This window comes from Sphaeramia orbicularis, chromosome 22 (genome assembly GCF_902148855.1).
Source record: "Sphaeramia orbicularis chromosome 22, fSphaOr1.1, whole genome shotgun sequence".
Lineage (NCBI taxonomy): Eukaryota > Metazoa > Chordata > Actinopteri > Kurtiformes > Apogonidae > Sphaeramia > Sphaeramia orbicularis.
Window position 1 is genome coordinate 10,586,410 of NC_043978.1, and position 21,326 is coordinate 10,607,735.

Consider the following 21,326-nt stretch of genomic DNA (forward strand, 5'->3'; position numbering starts at 1 on the left):
ACACACCCCCATTTTAGTAACCATGGATTTTTTTGAAAATAAACAGGGGATCTCAGTTACTGTCACTGCAAATCGTTACGTGGAGATGTTACAATCCTTCGTTACACCTGAACTGAACCCTGGTTTCAACAGGATGGAGCAACATCACACACTGCACGGCAATCATTGGAGGCTGTGCGAGAATTGTTCGGTAACCATGTGATCTCAAGATTCGGTAATGTTCCCTGGCCCCCTAGATCACCAGATTTGTCCGTTTGGGATTTTTTCTTGTGGGGCTATCTCAAGAGTAAAGTGTACACGACTCGACCAAGAACTCTGGATGAGTTAAAACAGAGAATTCAGAATGAAATTCACAGTATCCCAGCTGAGATGTTGCAGCGGTCAATGAGGAATCTCAACAGCAGATTTCAAGAATCGTACAGGAGGACGCCATCTACGGGAAGTAAATTTTAAAAAATGAAAGTTCCATCATTGTTTCTTAAATGGCATGGTTTAAGGTTTCAGTTACTATGAATACAATATTTTTCTTCCATCACTCTTGGTTTTATTGGATTGTTAAGAAGTTCCTGTTTTTTTGTGTCACCCTGTACATTCACAGTCAATGAAAACTTTGAGACCATATTTTTCGATGTAATTTTTTTATTTTGAAACCCTAAGCTGGAATTTTTTCATGTTAATCATTTGTTTAGGTTATTGGCATACAGAAACAAAAATCTAAAGTTTTGAGAATAATTTCAAAACAAAAAACTTAACAAAAGAAAATGGCACCTGCCAAACACAAAGTCACAACAGTAGCGGTCCTGGGCTGGGGTTGTCACTCTCTCTCGCCCTGGATGTGGTCTATCATCAGCAGAGCCTGTGGTGTTGTGGCGTTCAACCAGGTTTGTGACTGTGGGTTGGGAACAGCCCATACATACGCCTGGCTGTATCACTGGAGCTCAAACCGGCCTCCACCATACCCAGTGCCCGGAGACGTTGTTCACATGATAGACGTGGCATGATGCCGTTCACTGGACTAACAGTGGTGGCCTTTTTTGGGCCTTTATATAGGCCTTCAAAACCAGTCCTCAAATTGTGCAGATCCCCACTGAGTATTGCTCAATGTGTATCTGGTCCACTTTTGCAAAGAGACCAACCCATGTGCAATGAACCGTGACAACATGACAACTCATCATTATCTCAACTACCCGAGCACTAAGTCGTCAATAAATCCACAATGAATAATTCCAACCCCCCTACAAGTAGAAATATGTATACACTTCCACCTCAAAGTTTCTATTGACTGTCAGTATATATAATGCACCTTTTTGGTGTCTGCTCCTCAGCTTCTCTTAAATGTCTTAGCAGGGCCAAGTGGGCCAAGGAATCTGTCCATTCTCTGTTCAGTCCTGTTTTCTGATTTTTTCTTTTTTTTTTTTGACATTTTCTGAGACTGGATGTTGTCATTTTCAAGGAAAGAGACACAAAGATTCTTACGAACAATGGGTTTGTATGGATTTTCTAGTTTGTACGAAATCTGGAGTTCGTAAACATTTGTGGAGGGAGCATGTCTACGATGTCCAGATTTCGTACAAACTGGAAAATCCGTACTAACCCATTGTTCGTAAGAATCTTTGTGACCATTAGTATTCTTTCCTTGACAATACCGTATCATACCAACTTTATTTATAAAGCACTGTAAGAACTCTACAGCTGGCCACGAATCATAAAACAAGAAAATAAATAAGTCAAAACAGTGATAACACAGGATGCAAGGTGGGCTAAGAACAACAAAATACAACCATCATAGAAACAAAGACAAATTCAAATCTGGTAAAAACAACATAGGAAATTTAAAAAACATCTCACTCATAATGAGAAAAAGTTTGTTTTTAGATGTGGTTTAAATCCAGGCACAGACTGAGCCGGTTGAACATCTAAAGGTAACTGGTTCCACAGCTTTGGAGCAAAAGCAGAAAAGGCACGGTCCCCACAAAGCTTCTGTTTAGGTTTTGGAACAACAAGAGAGCACGAGAGGTAGGGGTGGATCAGGTCAGACAGGTAGGAGGGGCCTAGGCCATTCAAACATTTAAAAGCAATTAGAAGAATTTTAAAATCAACTCTAAAACGCACTGGCAACCAATGGAGTGAAGCTGAAACTGGTGGGATATGTTCATGTTTCTGTGTCCCTGTGAAAATGACAACATCTGGCCTCAGAAAACGAAAAAAAAAAAAAAAAGGGTGTTTTTGGCCCGTTTTTCCGTTTCTGTCAGGTAGTCACTTTCTTTTTTGTTATTAGAAAGAGAAAACTAAAATCAATACTTTTTTTTTTTTTTTAAATTTGGTTTGGTCTGTTTTGACACTGAAAAAGAAAAACGCCTTTAAATTCAATTTTAATTCTTCTATTTCAAAATTAAAATCAATTAACCACCAGTTTTTCTTTTGTTTCTGAAGAGAAAATCCAATTACCAACAGATACACTGACCTGTTTTAATTATAATGAAACATATATTGAGTCAAAAAAATATTTTTATTAGTATTTTTTTTTTTTTTTATCACTTACTAAGAATTCCAGGCGACCCCGCGGTTGAAACCCACTGCCTTAAACATGTCTGGGTTGAACGTCCATGTTCCAGATCTGTTTCTTTCTCTTCTTTTCAGGTGAACTCTATCGGTTTCTTTCTCTTCTTTTCAGGTGAACTCTGTTTCTTTCTCTTCTTTTCAGGTGAACTCTATCTGTTTCTTTCTCTTCTTTTCAGGTGAACTCTATCTGTTTCTTTCTCTTCTTTTCAGGTGAACTCTACTTCCTGGCCACAGCCTATCCCAGTTCCTCGTCTCCTTTTGGAACCGTTTTCAAGTTTATGGACCCCTCCAGGTAAAAATTCAGTCACAACTCATCGTAAATCTCTATTAATGAGTTATTATAGATTATACCTTAAAGCAACGTCTACCTTTTTTTTTTTTTTTTTTTCAGCTTCTGTGGGTGTTTTCTTGAAGTAACATATGATTAGTTCGTATTTGATGTGGTGAAAATTTGGAGGAATTTCAACAAACGTTAATTATATAGTGAAAGATGAGCCGTGATATTTGAGGATATTAAATAAACTGTTTTTCTTGTCTGACGCACACATTTGCAGTTAGTCTAAAAGCTGTTTAGTGGTGGTGAATGTTCTGGGTAAAAAGAATCAGCAGAAGGGAGTCGGTGCTGCCAGACTTTACAGCCTACATTCACTGGATCCAATGTGACTCTAGAGCCAAACAGGAAGAGGGATTTAACCAATCAGAACCCAGAACAGCACATTCAGGTAAAAAGCAAGGTTCGAATAGTTTGGGATTTTTCATTATAGTTTAGTTTTATTTAGTTTTGCCTTTTTTTCTCTAATTCAGTTAGTTTTAATTAGTTAATTCATTTTTAGAGCAGGTTTGCTAGTTTTTGTTAGTCTTCATTTTTTTCAAAATGCTTAGTTTTAGTTTAGTTTTAGTATTAATTTTAGTTTTGTCGTATCTTTTCTTCTCCATCGTATTCAAATAAATCCCAGACAGGACTCTGCTGCTTTCTCCCAACTTTAGTCTCCATGTTTCCAGGTAGAGTGGGGACCAGAAGACGACTGGAAACCACATGTGATGGACCGTTAAATATAACATGGTGCCAGATGCTAAAATTGCTAGAGCAAAATAAATCAATTTTGTATCAATCTGACATTGACAAAGACGAAAACGAAGGGAATTTTATCCATACCTTTTATGCATTTTAGTTAGTTTTGTAAACGCACAATACAGTTTCAGTTATCGTTTTTTTTTTTTCTTTTAATTATAGTTTTTATTTATTTCAGTTAACGAAAATGTTTTTTCAATTCTAGTTTGCATCATTTCATTAGTTTTCGTTAACGATAAAACCTTGGTTCATATGCATGTTTTTGGCGTGAGACAATTAATCCATGTTAACAGTCATTCCAAACACATGCCACTGATCAACTTCAGTAACTCTGTGAATAAAAATGGACCAAATTTAATAGAAGTTCAGCAAAGGATAAAACTTCTGCAAAGGATTTAGTAAAGATACCACCAGGTGGACACTAAATGTGGCACCAAATGGGTTCATTTTCCACTGGAAGTGGAAAATGATATAGAAAATACAACTTAAGGCCATTACAGGAGTCTACTGCCATTGTCTACTGACACGAAAACTGCCAAAACACTCACTAAAACTCACTAAAATTGACTAAAAATCACCATAACACACAAAAAAACTCACTAAAATTCACTAAAACTCACTAAAATTCACTAAAACTCACTAAAACTCACTAAAACACAAAAAAAACCTCAGTAAAACTCGCTAAAATTCATTCAAACTCATTCAAATAACCACAGACTGTTAGCATCCTCCAGTCGCCTCAAAAATCCCCCTGTAATGTGCTGTGTTTAAGGGTCTAATCACATGGATTTGACCTCAGCTGGGTATTGTAGTCCTTAGACTGTTTGGTATCATTCACCTCAGTAGTGTCTCCAGTTTCATAGGACTACAAACATGGCCGTGTTGCAGCTGGATTCACAATGATAGAAATTTTTTTTTTTTTTTTGTTATCCCACACTTTAAATGTCGTGTATTCAGCCCTAAAATGGTTAGAAATAATTTCCAAGCACTAATGTCTGTGCTAACATATACTTTTTGTCTGGTTATTAGGATCTAAACTTTAGTAAAAGTTAAAAATAAACCGTATCTTATTTTATTTATTTATTTATTTATTTATTTATTTTATGTCTGATGGTTGTTTATGTGAATTTTTGGGCTGTAAGTGTAAATATGTAAATGAACTGTATAAGGGTCAAAACACGCTATTTGAAATCTCTCTGACGGGACTTTTTCGGAGATAATTTGACAGATCAGTGTTGATAAATGACCCACATTTTTACTTTTAAATTCATTTTTGCTTTAGTTGGACCATAAGGGATTATCCAAAACGAGGAGCTGCTTTATATTGAAATAAATGTTGGAATGATAATTAAAGTTTGTTCTCTGATGGGACTTTCCTGTGTTTTGACCCATAAATATAAATATGTAGTGTGCATAGTTGTACATCATACAGATAAAACATTAATTTTAACCGTCCGGTATCCAGGCGCACCTTTTAGGCACACTTTGCACTTCGTGTTAAAAAACTTCTTATTATTTTTCACAATTTAAAGAAGGTTAGAATTCAAAAGTTGTTCATTTTTGCATGATCTTTAAAATTCTGGCCACCAACTAAAATTTGCACATTGTAAACAAAAGAAAATTACCAGACTAGCATCTGTCTCCCAAGTGTGCCTAAAACGCACTATTTCTTCTATTTGAAATGTATGATTAAGGCTGACCTTGATTTACAAAAATAAAATCAAATTAGAGCAGAAAAATTAATCAATATATAGTATTTAAGAGTTTGATTTATAGGTGTGCATTTTACGCACACTTGGTGACAGATGCTAGTATTTTTGAACATTTGACCTAGCACCAAAAATAATAATGCAAATTAACCAGTGTTGGAGTTAATCATTGACATATACCAGGCTGCAAAAATCTAATAATATGTGATCCACTTTTTATGTAGTATATTGAAAAAAATATTTTTTGTGTGTTTTTTGCATCTAAGAAAATGGTTTGTTTACATTACAGACACGGCATGGCAAGGGTTAAAAGATGTGACAATTATTGAGTATTTGGTATTTTTATTTACGGCTCAAGTTGATGAAATAGAAAAAAAAAGTGTAAAAGAATTAAAAACAAACTGAATGAAAATTTTTTTGACATTATTCCACAAGTGTGCCAAAAAGGCACACTTGGTGCTTAGTAAGGACCTTGCTGGACGGGATACCGGAGGGTTAAATGACCTTTGAACCCTATCATTTAACTCTGAACCAACATGTTTTGTGAGTGTAGATCATGTTGTAGTGATGGAAGCAGCACACACAGGTTTATAATAAAAACAGTGGACTCACCCCAGTACTTAGTTTAACTAGTATCTACACTTCTACTGCAGTAGAGAACGCATGGACGCTCCTTCTGCCAAAACCACAACACAAACTATTCAGGCCCTCTCCATGTGAAATCGTTGCCCCATCCTTCAGAACTGTGTTTTTTCAGGAATGTACAAACTAGTGTTAATTATTCTCAATGAATAGCTTTGTTTTTTTTAGACCTATACCATAACATGTGGCCTCCAAAAAACAGGAGGTTTGTCCTTAAAGTAACTGGTTTGAATTCACCATGAAAGTTTTTTAACCCATACAGACCCAGGGCTACTTCTGGGGATTTTATCTCTATTTAACCTTTCTTATATAATATTATCCTCTATATTTTGCATGTTTCACTTTAAATCATGTATTTTCCTAGATTTACCTTCCTATATTTGATTTAGATGTTCATGAAAACTGTTAATGTATCAAAACAGAAAAAAAATGAAGAAAAAGTGAGTTTTTTAGTCCAATCTGTCACTAACTGAACATAAACCCAGTGTGTCCATCCACTGTCATTGATCCAACTCCATGGGTTTTACTGGGGAATCAGTGTTGTAGAAGATGACGGTGTTTCCATGGTGACTACGGAGCCTCTGAACGTCCAAATGGGTCATATCTGATGACCATGAAAAGATGAAGAACTGTATTTTACACGAATTGTTTACCTGTATTGATAGGATGAATGGATCAACAAGTACTAAATAGTTTAGATCAGTAGATGGTTTTGGTTTTTGAGGGTTAAAGGTGTCGTATGTAGGATTGTGACCCAAACTGGTTCTGCAATCACATTCCAAATACTGTAGAGCATGGTATCCTCTCCTCCTCCCTCCAGACTAGGGGTTGCCAGATCCAGCATGAGTGTCTACTACTAGTGTTTCCACTAATCCTTGCCACCACACTGGGAATTTCATACAAAAAAGTCATCACCAGTTATTATACATAAGTCTAATATAGAATAGAACAGGACTAATGTCCTGCCACTCAAATGAAAGTCTGCAAAGATTCAGGAGATAGAGAAAAGGGAAATGAAGTACAAGCGAACCCCCCCCCCCCTCCAGGTACCAGGTCTCTTCACCAGTCCTACACCGGTACCCGGTCTCTTCACTGGTACCTGGTCTGTTCACCAGTCCCGGACCGGCAGTCTCTTCACCAGGGCCAGGAGAAGAGAACACAGCCCGGCCCCGGGAGAAGACACCACTGGTCTGGGACCAGGTACCAGTGAAGAGACCGACAGTCTGGGACCAGGTGCAGACGGCGGTCCCGGCTCTCAGTGGCTCTTCCTGGTGGTCAGACTAAGGCAGAGCCGGCGTCGGTCTTCAAATTCTTCTCCTCTTTCATCCGTCTCCATGTTTGTAAATCATCTCCTACATGTTCTTGTTTTGTGTCTCACTTTGTCACTTTGACGTATTTGGGAATAATCAGAGTCCTTTTAGGTTTATTAACGTCAGACATTTATGATCAGAAATGTTCCAGCTGCAGCTCAGTGGAACTGCCAACCTGGATGAACAAAGGTAGTGACTCTGTGATTGGTAGACAGGTGATGGGCGGAGCCTGAGACCAAAACACATGATGACAACATAAACATCATTTCAGGGGTGACACTGAGCTTTACAAATGCAAATATTCTGACTGGACTACGACTGTCAGTGAGATCAGGATTTAAATGAACAGGATTCCTTAACACTTTCAGTGCCATGGGCCGATTAAATCGGCTTTACGAAAATAACCTTTAAAGTGCCACGGGCCGATCAGATCGGCTTTGGAGAACACGCCATATTTGTGTACAAACAAACCATCCACCCCCATTTCTTTCTCACATTTCGATGACATTCTTTCTGTGTCCCCCTTTTGAGACCAATCAGACGGGAATTTGAGGTCACGCGACCGAATAATATTTTTATATCTTTTTAATGTTTCTTATTCTCCGGTGTTTCATCAGAAGGGAGCCCTCCATGCCGGGGGGCGGCTGTGGACTCCGGGGGCTGTGGCGGCGCCTTCTCTCACTGGGGTCCGCTCCTTTCTGGTGGGTGGGGGTCCCAGTTGGCCCTCTCCCACTAGTTGGGATGCGGGGCTGTGTTGCTGGTGCCTGGTCGCCGGGTCGGCGGCTGCCTCCTGGTGCGGATGGCTCCCTGAGACAGCGCCTCCTAAACTGATGTTTTACTTTTACTTGTACATTTTTGTTCTGGTCTACCCGTGCTCAGTCAGTCTTCTTAAGTATGTGTGAGCTTGTGGGTTTGCATGTATATGTGTGTGTGTGTGTGTGTGTGTGTGTGTGTGTGTGTGTGTGTGTGTGTGTGTGTGCGGGTGAGTGGGTGGGTGTGGGTGGGGGGCGGTACTGATTTTTAAACTGATATGTAAAGCACTTTGTGCTACAGTTTTTAATGTATGAAAAGTGCTATATAAATAAAGATTATTATTATTATTATTATTATTATTATTATTATTATTATTATTATAAATTATGCAAATTACGATCAATAATGAATTGGCTGCGTCCGGTGCGTTTTGGATCTAATCAGCAATCGGTCGGATGTTACCGAGCGGTTTCCTGCAGGATTCTTCAAATATTATAAAAACGACGCGAAATACTGAAAAACGTCCAAATTCTGTGGCACTTTTAAGGCTTATTAGCCCCTTAACTGTCTGGCACTTAAAGAGTTAAAGTCTGCTGACAGTCAAGGCCATTTTAGAATTACTGAGAACAGAATTCCTACAGACTGCACCTTTAACAGAATAAACACAGAGTCCAGGATGTTATAAAACTATGAACTCTCCTTATTTTTCAAGTATTTTGCTCATTTAATTCTCATTTTACAAGTTTTTCTACATTTTATCCTATGAATAATTGAGGTAAAACTGTATTTTACACCAATTATTGACATGTATTGATAGGATTAGTGGATCAACAAGTATTAAACAGTTTAGATCAGTAGATGGTTTTGGTTTTTGAGGGTTAACAGAGTAAATACAGGGTTCTGGATGTTATGAAACTATGAATTCTCCACATTTTTCTTTTTACTTGTACTTTTTACTTATTTTATCCTCACTTTAGAAGGATTTGTTCATTTTATACCATATTTTAAGTTTTTTTGGTTCATTTTTCTTTGTTTTTTAAGTATTTCTTTGTTTTTTAAGTATTTTACTCATTTTATTCTCATTTTACAAGTTTTTGTACTTTTTATCGTTTGAATAATTGAGGTAAAACTGTAATTTACACCAATTATTTCCATGTATTGATAGGATTAGTGGATCAACAGGTATTAAACAGTTTAGATCAGTGGATGTTTGGGTCTTTATGGGTTAAAGGTCATTTTTAGTGGCCGTTCTGCAGATCAGTGTCCTGGTGTAACATTTGAACTTCTGTTGTTCGTTGCAGGAGAGCTCCTCCAGGGAAATGCAAGCAGAAGCCTCTTCCTGTTAAAGTGAAGGCTAAAAAGATTCCGTTTGTTCCCAGAGAGCGTAAGTCGACCGGCTTCACCTTCACCTTTACATGTTTTTTATCCCCTCCTCTTGTGCGTTCATGCAGTGCTTTTAATGGCCTGCATACCAGACGGAGCTTTTATTTGATTGGACGTGTCTGACAAAGTGGAGCCAAATATGTTTTCAGATTTAGTTTTAGTTCATTCTAGGTGAACTAAATATATGCAGCAACATATTATCAAGTCAATTTAGCTGATGTCGGAGCCTGGCACCACGACAAATCGCCTACTTTCAGTTTTTCCTCAGGGCTCTTGTCCTCAGCAGAACCTCACATCTATATGCTGCCAAATTGTATAATCACACTGAGGTCATATATAAAACTCCAAACAGCCGTCCTCTGTTTCATGTCCAATATAGAAAGCCTAAAACGGGCATATTCAGCTCTCTGTCGCCAAATATTTCGTCGTAACATGTGGCTTCAGAGTTGAAAATCAGTGGTGTAGAGGTCCCTGGAGAAGTGGGGATACTCTCAGTTTTTGCCCTTTTTTTAAATTAGTCCAGAAAAAGGCCTTGTTTTAGAAACAGTGACATGTCAGAGTACTCTGTTTACAAATCCATCAGTAGAATTTACTCATTGTTATAAAATTATCATGACTTGATCAGGAGCAGTTTGTAGGTTTTACTGAACACACAAGTGTACTGTATGAATGGAAATGGATTCAACATGAGACAAACATAGAAGAACATTAGCCTTTCATAACATTACACCATTCAAAACATTAGCCTTTCATAACGTTAGTCTCTCGTAACATTAGTCTTTCATAATGTTAGCCTTTCATAACATTAAACCTTTCATAACGTTGGCCTTTCATGACATTAGCCTTTAAACTTTAGCCTTTCATGACATTAGCCTTTCATAACGTTAGCCTTTCATTACATTAGCCTTTCATAACATTAGCCTTTCATAACAGTAGCTGTTCATAACGTTAGCCTTTCATGACATTATTCATTCATAACATTAAGCCTTTCAAAATGTTAGCCTTTCATAACGTTAGCCTTTTATAACATTAGCCTTTCATTACATTAGCCTTTCATAACGTTAGCCTTTCATAACATTAAACCTTTCATAACATTAGCCTTTCATAACATTAGCCTTTCATAATGTTAGCCTTTCATATTGTTAGCCTTTCATAATATTAGCCTTTCATAATGCTAGCCTTTCATAAGCTAGCCTTTCATAACGTTAGCCTTTCATAATGCTTGCTTTTCATAACGTTAGTGTTACATGCCTGAGGGCATGGGTATGTGTATATGTGTGTGTTTCTCCTCCCCTTCTGTTCACTAGGTCGGGGATGGCCTTTCATATCCTTAGCCTTTCATAATGTTAGCCTTTCATTACATTGGTCTTTTATGACGTTAGCCTTTCATAGCTTTAGCCATTCATAATGTTTGCCTTTCATAACATTAGCTTTTCATAATATTAGCCTTTCATAACATTAGCCTTTCATAACGTTAGCCTTTCATAACGTTAGCCTACTCACACAGTTGATTTATTGGTGACACCATCTCTCCTCTAAATGCGCAGTCACATGACCAGTAGTTTAAAACAGTGACATATTCTGTAACCACCTGAAAACGTACCTCAGAATTATGTCCAAGTGGACGCTGACTGACTGACATCTGTGTTGTTTCAGTGACTGTTCTGGACATGAGTGATAAACCCACCCGACCGCCACCCAAAAAGCTCAAACCGACGACCACCACCAGAGCACCGACAACCAGCAGCAAACCCACCACGACCCCGGCCACTCTGAAGATGATGAACGCAATGAAGAAGCCCAAGAAGAAAACACCCGACAAGAAGAAGACGACCAACAAGAAGAAGAAGCAGTGGATAAAAAACATGCAGAACAAGCATTCGGCTAAAGCCAACGATAAAACGAACCTGGGCCGAGAGAAACTGAAGGGAAAGGCTGAGGAGAATAAACTCACCAGTGACCAACCCAAACCCAAGAAGACTCTGAAAGACGGACGGAACCAAACGACCGCCTCCAACGGTCTGAAGGACAACGCCATCTACAGGAAGAAGAAGAGCATGGACAGGAAACAAAGGGGGAACCAGGAGAACCGCATAAAGACCACAGAACCCACCTTTATGAATCAAACCAGGACTAAGTTGAATGTGAAAAGTAACAGAACAATTTAAGGCAAAACAGCAAGTGAAGTCCAAGCACTTTTTGATGATAGTTGTGTCATTTTAGTCTATATTTTGTTATGAAACAGTGTCGACTCCTGTTTTAAAGGTTCACTGTGTAAATCTGTTCGTACTGGAGTGAGTTTTATTGACATCAGTCGACTCCATTTCTAAGCCTCGGGTTCCTCCATCCATCATATCCACCTGTAGACCAGTGGAAGCTGGTCATGTTATGTCATGCATTTGTTATATGTAAATTTCACTGTCTGTCCTTCAAACATGCACATTTTTCCAGATTTTTACACGACAAACAAGAATTTCACAGCTTAATACAAAAAAAAAAAAAAAGTCCACTGCAAAACAAAGCACACTGTTGCATCATGGTGTTTCCAATACAGACAATTATTTAATTAAAAACAGCCTAAACTTGTACTTTCCTGGGTCTCTGACGGTTAAACCCCTGATTTTTTATATCTTCAGTGTAAGTTTTGCATTTTGCAGATTCCATGAGCCAGATTAGAACCTTAGTGGGTCCAGTTTTGGTCCACTGGCCTCATGTTTGACCCCCCTGCAATAATTCAAATACACTGTTCTGAGTCATCATGAGGATGTTTACAGTGCACTGGTTTAGTGACGGTTATAACACACTGCTGTATCTGACTCCTGCTCACTGACTTCTTCTACGTTTTAGTTAAATAATAATATAACAGCCTATAAATAATGAGAACTTCCAATTTTTCTCTTTGTTTTAGTGCAAGAAAAGAAAATTCTATTATGAAAATGTTTACATTTACAAACTATCCTTTCACAAAAGATGTGAATAACCTGCACAACCTGAAACTTCCTAAGAAAAATAAGTGCAATTTTAGCAATATAATGCCTCAGCTCATCATTTATACATGTGTTTTACAGATCACACTGGATCTGTAAAGGCACAAAACATTTAGTAACTGGCAGAATATTGTTAACATTTTTTGAGTTTGGGATTTTTAAAAAATGTATCTGAAAAAAAATGTTTTTTATTTTATTTTATTGGTTTATTTAATAGGGACCATGCACATGTATAAACATTGCTGTATTAAAAAATACACCTATGCATCATGGTGTTTCCAATATAGGCAATTATTTAATTAAAGACAGCCTAAACTTGTACTTTTCTGGGTCTCAGAAGGTTAAACCCTTGACTGTTAATTTCTTCAGCGTAATTTTTGCCCGTTGCAGATTCCTCCCATGGGCTGGATTCGAGGTTAAAATAGTTTGAGATTTTTCATTATAGTTTAGTTTTATTTAGTTTTGGGTTTTTTTTTTCTCTAATTCAATTAGTTTTCATTAGTTTTTAGAGCAGGTTTGCTAGTTTTTATTAGTTTTTGTTTTTTTCTAAATGCTTAGTTTTAGTTTAGTTTTAGTATTTTAGTTTTTTCGTATCTTTTCTCTTCTTCTCCGTCGTATTCAAATAAATCCCAGACAGGACTCTGCTACTTTCTCCCAACTTTAGTCTCCATGTTTCCAGATAGAGTGGGGACCAGAAGACGACTGGAAACCACAAGTGACGGACGGTTAAATATCATATGGTGCCAGCAGATAAAATTGCTCGATGGAAATAAATCGCTTTCGTATCAATGCGACACTGACAAAGACAAAAACGAAGGGAATTTTATCCATAATTTTTTTCCGTTTTAGTTAGTTTTGTAAACACACAATACAGTTTCAGTTAGTTAACGTTTTTTTTTTTTTCTTTTAATTATAGTTTTTATTTATTTCAGTTAACAAAAATGTTTTTAAAAATTCTAGTTAGCTTACCGGCTGATTGGCCGTAAGCTATTGTCGTCATGCGGCGGCGGCATTCGTTACAAAACTTTCAATCGTGTTCTTCTCTGCTACTACAATTCCGACTGACTTCAAACTTGGTATACAGCTTCTTTATGATGATGTCAACAAAAGTTAGTGAAATTATTTGGATCCGTATCTGATTCTGGATTTGGTGCGACTTTGAAAAATTTCCCCATTACAAGAGATAGGAAGTGGATAAATGCAATAACTCAGTAAATATAAATGATATCCAGTGGAAATTTCAACAGTCCAGCCCTGATGGGGAGATGACCAAAACATGGGCTATTTCTGTAATATAATAAATACACAGAACTGGGTGATAATAAATGGCATCTGGATACATTTCCCAAAGCTTTTAATTTGGCCGGTAAGCTACAGGGCCATTGGTCCTATTTTTTGTCATTTTGTTAGTTTTCGTCAACGATAATAACTTTGGCCGGATTAGAACTTTTGTGGGTCCAGTTTTGGTCCACGGGCCTCATGTTTGACCCCCCTGCAATAATTCAAATACACCGTTCTGAGTCGTCATGAGGATATTTACAGTGTGTTGGTTTAGTGACGGTTATAACACGCTGCAGTGTGCGACACCTGCTCAGTAACTTCCTCCACGTGTTATTTTCGACAGTCGTAAAATCATTTGGCTCGAAGTAATCGCAGCCTCGTCTGTGTTTAAAACATATCAAACAGAGATCTGAAGCGGACGGAAGCATCAAACACACCAACTATATCAAAGCCCGGGCCTTTAACTCTGTTTCAGTTTTTACAGAACACATGCCAGAGTTAAAAATAAACTTTTGAAAGTGTCTCTCTGTAATTTCAGTCCACACCACTGATCAGACGTGGAACCGCCGCCACTCACATAACGACGGCTGGAAATGGAAAACTGTCCTGACATGAGGTTACATGGGTTTTTTTTCTTGTCTTTTCTGAGTTTTAAGGCACGTCTGAAGTGTTTTTATAATTATTGGACAGAAACTGGCATGACAACTGACTCCTGGTGAAAGAAACATGACCCAGCAATTACAGAACAAACTAGAAACAACTAAACAGAACATGACAAGTCACATATGAGGAGAGTTTATAGTTTTATAACATCCAGAACCCTGGATTTATTCTGTTAACCCTCAAAAACCAAAAGCATCTACTGATCTAAACTGTTTAATACCTGTTGATCCACTAATCCTATCAATACATGTAAATAATTGGTGTAAAATACAGTTTTAGCTCAGTGATTCATAGGAAAAAATGTACAAAAAGTTGCAAAATGAGAATAAAATGAGCAAAATACTTAAAAATAAGGAAAAAATGAACCGAAAAACCTTGAAATATGGCATAAAAGTGAACAAATCCCTCTAAAGTGAGGAAAAAATGAGCAAAATACTTGAAAAAATGAGTGGAGTTCATAGTTTTATATCATCTAGTACCCTGTTTTTATTCTGTTAACCTTCAAAAACCAAAACCATCTACTGATCTAAACTTTAATACATGCTGATCCACCAATCCTATCAATACATGGAAATAATTGGTGGAAAATGCAGTTTTACCTCAATAATTCATAGGATAAATGTACAAAAAGTTGTAAAATGAGAATTAAATGAGCAAAAATACTTCAAAAGTAAGGAAAAAATGAACTGAAAAATCTTGAAATATGGTATAAAAGTGAACAAATCCTTCTAAAGTGAAGAGAAAATGAGCAAAATACTTGAAAAATGTGAATAGTTCATAGTTTTACAACATCCAGAACCCTGTATTTATTCTTTTAACCCTCAAAACCAAAACTATCTACTGATCTAAACTGTTTAATACCTGTTGATCCACTAATTCTATCAGTGCATGTGAATAACTGGTGTAAAATACAGTTTTACCTCAATTATTCACAGGATAAAATGTACAAAAAGTAGTAAAATGAGAATAAAATGAGCAAAATACTTTAAAAATAAGGAAAAAATGAACCCAAAAACCTTGAGATATGGTATAAAAGTGAACAAATCCTTCTACAATGAGGAAAAAATGAGCAAAATACTTGAAAAATGTGGAGAGTTCATAGTTTTATAACATCCAGGACTATGTATTTATTCTGTTAACCTTCAAAAACCAAAACCATCTACTGATCCAAACTTTAATACATGCTGATCCACCAATCCTATCAATACATGGAAATAATTGGTGTAAAATGCAGTTTTACCTCAATAATTCATAGGATAAATGTACAAAAAGTTGTAAAATGAGAATTAAATGAGCAAAAATACTTCAAAAGTAAGGAAAAAATGAACTGAAAAATCTTGAAATATGGTATAAAAGTGAACAAATCCTTCTAAAGTGAAGAGAAAATGAGCAAAATACTTGAAAAATGTGAATAGTTCATAGTTTTACAACATCCAGAACCCTGCATTTTTTTCTGTTAACCCTCAAAAACAACACTATCTACTGATCTAAACTGTTTAATACCTGTTGATCCACTAATTCTATCAGTGCATGTGAATAACTGGTGTAAAATACAGTTTTACCTCAATTATTCACAGGATAAAATGTACAAAAAGTAGTAAAATGAGAATAAAATGAGCAAAATACTTTAAAAATAAGGAAAAAATGAACCCAAAAACCTTGAGATATGGCCTAAAAGTGAACAAATCCTTCTACAATGAGGAAAAAATGAGCAAAATACTTGAAAAATGTGGAGAGTTCATAGTTTTATAACATCCAGGACTATGTATTTATTCTGTTAACCTTCAAAAACCAAAACCATCTACTGATCCAAACTTTAATACATGCTGATCCACCAATCCTATCAATACATGGAAATAATTGGTGTAAAATGCAGTTTTACCTCAATAATTCATAGGATAAATGTACAAAAAGTTGTAAAATGAGAATTAAATGAGCAAAAATACTTCAAAAGTAAGGAAAAAATGAACTGAAAAATCTTGAAATATGGTATAAAAGTGAACAAATCCTTCTAAAGTGAAGAGAAAATGAGCAAAATACTTGAAAAATGTGAATAGTTCATAGTTTCATATCATCCAGAACCCTGTATTTATTCTGTTAACCCTCAAAAACAAAACCATCTACTGATCTAAACTGTTTAATACCTGTTGATCCACTAATTATATCAGTGCATGTGAATAATTGGTGTAAAATACAGTTCTTCATCTTTTCATGGTCATCAGATATGACCATATTTGGATGTTCAGAGGCTCCGCAGTTACCGTGGAAACACCGTCATCTTCTAACAAAATTGATTCCCCAGTAAAACCCATGGAGTTGGATCAGTGACAGTGGATGGACACACTGGGTTTATGTTCCGTTAATGTCAGATTTGACAGAAAAAGTCAAATTTTCTTAAATTTTCTTTGTTTTGATATAATAACCTCTAAATTTACTCTGAGCTTTAATGAACATCTACATGATCAGTGAATTAAATATAGGAAAATACATGATTTACACTGAAAAACTGCAAATTGCACAGGACAATATTAAAATAATTGGGGATAAATTGCTTAGAAATATTTCTAGTTGTTTATGGAGTAAATAGTGTACATGAATATGAATAAATAAACATTCATATAAGTTCAACAATGAGTAGAAATATGTGTAATCTAGTGTAAATAGTAGTTTGATGAATGACAGGGGTTGGAGACACTTGGTTTATGTTCAGTTTATGACATTTTGCTGAAAAGTTACTTTTTCTTCAGTTTTCTGTGTTTCTGACATAAAAACCCTTGAATCTAATCTGAGCTTTAATAAACATCAACATGATTGGTGAATTAAATAAAAGAAAATACATGATTTGCATAAAAAAATGCTAAATAAAGAGAATTATATTCTAATAAATTGTGATACATCACTTAGGAAAGATGCCACGAAAAACACCAATAAAACAGTTCTAGGTCTTAAAAGGATTTATACAATCATGTTTTCTTTCCAAATCTGCAGGTAAAACCCAAAATAAAACCATTATTTTCTTTATGTGTTCATTATTTTCTCAATTAAATTACTAAATCAGGGGTGTCAAACTCATTTTAGTTCAGTTCTACATTCAGCTAAATTTGATCTGCAGTGGGCCGGACCAGTAAAATAATAACACAATAATATATAAATAATGTCTACTCCAAACTTTTCTCTATGTTTTAGAGTGAAAAAAGTAAAATTACATAATGAAAAGGTTTACATGTACAAACTATCCTTTCAAAAGATGTGAATAACATGAACAAACTGAAAAAATAAGTGTAATTTTAACAATATTCTGCTTCAGTTTGTCGTTTCCACATGTACATTATAACTTTAGGATCACAGTGGATCTACAAACACACAAAACATTTAGGAACAGATGGAATATTATTAAAATTGTACTTACTTCTCTTAAGACATTTCAGGTTGTTCATATTTGTTCAGGTTATTCAGATTTGTTGTGAAATTATACTTTGTTTTAGTGTAAACGCATGAAAATATTTACATTTACAAACAGAAAAATGTGGAGTTGTCATTATTATTTATCTGTTACTATGATAGTATTTGACTGGTCTGACCCACTTGAGATTGAATTGGTCTGAATGTGGAACCTGAACTAAAATGATTCTTAATATCTTAGTGTAATTTTTGCATTTCACAAATTCATTCTAAGGGCCGGACTGGACCCTTTAGCGGGTCAGATTTGGCCCCTGGGCCACATGTTTGACACCTGTGGACTAAATGGTTCTTGAAAATGTCAGAAAAGGCTGAAAAACTGTTTCCCAAAACCCAAGATAACATCCTGTGATGTATTATTTGAGGACATTGACTTTACTGCGATAGAAACGGAGACGAAGCAGAAAATATTCACATTTACGACAGAGGGAGCCACGACAAACCACAACAGAAACATTTAAGGCATCGATGTAAAAGTGTCAGGAATGTAGGGGGTAGTTTTAACAGTTCCAAAGAAGACGATATTTAAACTCTACTTGGAAAAAAGGGCGTCTGTTCTTAAATTAAGTGTTGCAGAAATTAGGTCCATTTGAACCCAAACTAACATGTGAACTCAGTTAAAAACTAAAAGTTCATTCAGTCACTTATTCTAGAATTAAACACACTGAGGTTTTTGTCCAGTGTTGGTGAAACTAGATCTGATGGAGTCGGTGTCAGATCTGAGTTTAACCATGATCTGAATATAAACTTTTGGTTCTTTTATTCTGTGAAATGTCTGGTGTTCATTATCGTTAAAGTGCATTACTGCCACCTACTGTTGGGGAGTGGGAACGGACAGAGCTCCGATCCATAAAAAATAAAACATAGGATTGGTTTATTAGCATTATTTTTTTGCCCAAACAAAGACCCACGACCCCCCAGATGAGACTCACATGGTCATGGTTTAGGCAAAAAAACCACAAACAAAACAAGAAATAGAAGCACTCGGACAGCGCAGACCTCTGTCAAGGCTGATCAGTGTGCCCCCCCCGTGGGCCCCCCCACCCCCGATCACCACCAAAATTTAATCATTTCTTCCTTATCCCATTTCCAACAAACCCTGAAAATTTCATCCAAATCTGTCCATAACTTTTTGAGTTATGTTGCACACTAACGGACAGACAAACAAACAAACAAACAAACCCTGGCAAAAACATAACCTCCTTGGCGGAGGTAATAATGGTTTAGAATAATGGCATGGGTAACCCTTTAACCCAGTGTTTTTCAACCTTGGGGTCGGGACCCCATGTGGGGTCACCTGGAATTCAAATGAGGTCGCCTGAAATTTCTAGTCATTGCTAAAAAAAAAACAAAAAACTTACAAATAAAAAAACATATGTTGAGTTGACAGAGCCAATCCCAGTCCATAAAAGACAAACTGTGGTTGTGAAACTGCAGCACTGTGGTTCTGTTTATCTGTCAAATGTTCATTGTGGTCAGTTTCAGATGCTGCAGCTCTTTCATAATTCATAGTTTTTTGAGTTCTTGTTTGTTCAGTATTAATTGTCAGCCTTGTGAATCCAAACTGGACTGACTGTACATATCCTGACCAAGGAAAATAAAACTCTCCCTTTGTGCAGTAATCTACACCTGGCTTTACTGCCTCCGTCCACAATAATATACATTATTTAGACTAAATGTCCTCTAAAAATTAACCTGTATTTGAAACAGAGTATAGCAAACTATTACGAGACCAAACACAAATTAATTTTAGCGAAAAAAAAAAAAAAAAGTTTCCGTTTCGAGTATTTGGAGTCGCCAGAAATTTGTGACGTTAAAATGGGGTCAGGAGACAAAAAAGGTTGGAACCACTGATATAAAACCATTTGTATCATATTTCGTTGCTGTTGGGCAGAAACCTTGTAAGTCCATTTTGTTTTTTGGTTGTTGTTTTTTTTGTCACTAAACAATTCTATTGTTCAGTCTTCACGTTGGCCTGACGGTTTTAGAAAGATTTAACCAATGAAAAGTGTGACAAAAAAGGCTGGGAACCACTGCTTTAACCCTGACGTGTCTGTGGTGGGCGTTCTGAATGTATGATTTATTTCAAATATTCAGACAAATTCAACCATTTGCTCAATGCAAGAAATTTCTAGTTGTGCTGATAGAATAGACCTTGTTCTTTCTATAGACATCTGAGCATGCTCAGTACACCCCCCACCACCTGTAGAATGGGGGGTAAAACACAAAGCAGTGAGTGAGACCGAGTCACTATTAAAGTTTGGGCTTTATTTAATTTTTTTTTACACTGTTTTATTGTTGTTGGTTTTTTTCCTTGTTTGTTGTCATGATTTTTGTTTTTTTTTTTTAGAGTTTTGACTGTAACTGGTGTTTGGAGGTCCAGGAATCTGCACAGGTTACATACAGTCAGAGACAAATTAAAGGAAAAAACAATACAAACATGATGATACAATGACCTGCTGTTGAACAACATCTCAGACTGTGGTCTGCTTTTTTCATCAAAGTGTCTCATTTTGTCTCAAGATCCTGGTTTAAATGGAGTTTTAACCCTTTAACCCCTGACGTGTCTGTGATGAGCGTTCAAAATGTATGATTTATTTTAAATATTCATAAAAATTCAACCGTTTGTTTAAAGGAAAAATTTCCAAACATGCCTTGTTCTTTGTATAGACATCTGAGCATGCTCAGTGCACCCCCCACCACCTGTGGAATACACAGAACAGTGAGTGAGACTGACTCATTATAAAAGTTTTTTTTTTTTTTTTACACTGTTTTATTGCCTTTTTTTTTCCTTGTTTGTTGTCATGATTTTTTTTTTTTTAGAGTTTTGATCGTGTCACTGGTGTTTGGAGGGTAAAAGACTGAACAGTGACATTTCCCCATGGCAGCATCAATAAAGTCTTATCCTAAAAATACCATTAATCTGCCGGTAAAACGGACCCAAACTCAGACCAAAACACAGAAAACAGAATAAGGCGCTGTACTTTCCAGGTCCTAATCGTCTACATTTCATTGGCGTGACTTCCCCTCGGTGCATTTTGTTTGGTGGAATCCCACAGTGGGTCCACGCTCCCTGAAAATGACACCAAACCACCAGGTTGACGTTCTGCGCAGCCTCAGTGGAGCATCTTCAAAGGGCGACGCAGCGGCAGATAATGACAAACGGAGTCAGTGGGACCGGAAAGAGCCCCTTCCAAACATCTGCACCTCAACACAACGTATACTTTACAGGAAACGTCCTTTTCTGGGTCAAAGGCCTCACAATCGGAGCTGAAACGGTGACCTTTAAGTAGAAAAGTGTCATTAGTGTGCGGTGGTCTGTAATTCCCTGGGGTCGTGTGGTTTCAGACGCCTCACATTAACCTTTAAAACCAACCTTTACCTTTAAGTTACAGCCACGTCTGAGTGTAATTAGTGTTTCTGTTTGGTTTTATCTATGAACAAACTGTTCTGGATGGAAATGAAGGCCCTAAATATACAGTAAACAGCTGGAAAAACTAATTAA

At 36.6% G+C, this 21,326-nt stretch overlaps 1 protein-coding gene across 1 annotated transcript in view; it reads left to right on the top strand.

The window, feature by feature from the left end:
* Nucleotides 1-11,599, top strand: part of hhipl2 (HHIP-like 2) — a 43,875-nt gene extending 32,276 nt beyond the window's left edge. The window contains exons 7-9 of the mRNA XM_030127067.1: nucleotides 2,773-2,854; nucleotides 9,350-9,432; nucleotides 11,088-11,599. Coding sequence (XP_029982927.1) covers nucleotides 2,773-2,854; nucleotides 9,350-9,432; nucleotides 11,088-11,599 — 677 coding nt within the window. The remainder of the gene's footprint in view (nucleotides 1-2,772; nucleotides 2,855-9,349; nucleotides 9,433-11,087) is intronic.
* The last annotated feature ends 9,727 nt before the right edge of the window (nucleotides 11,600-21,326 follow it).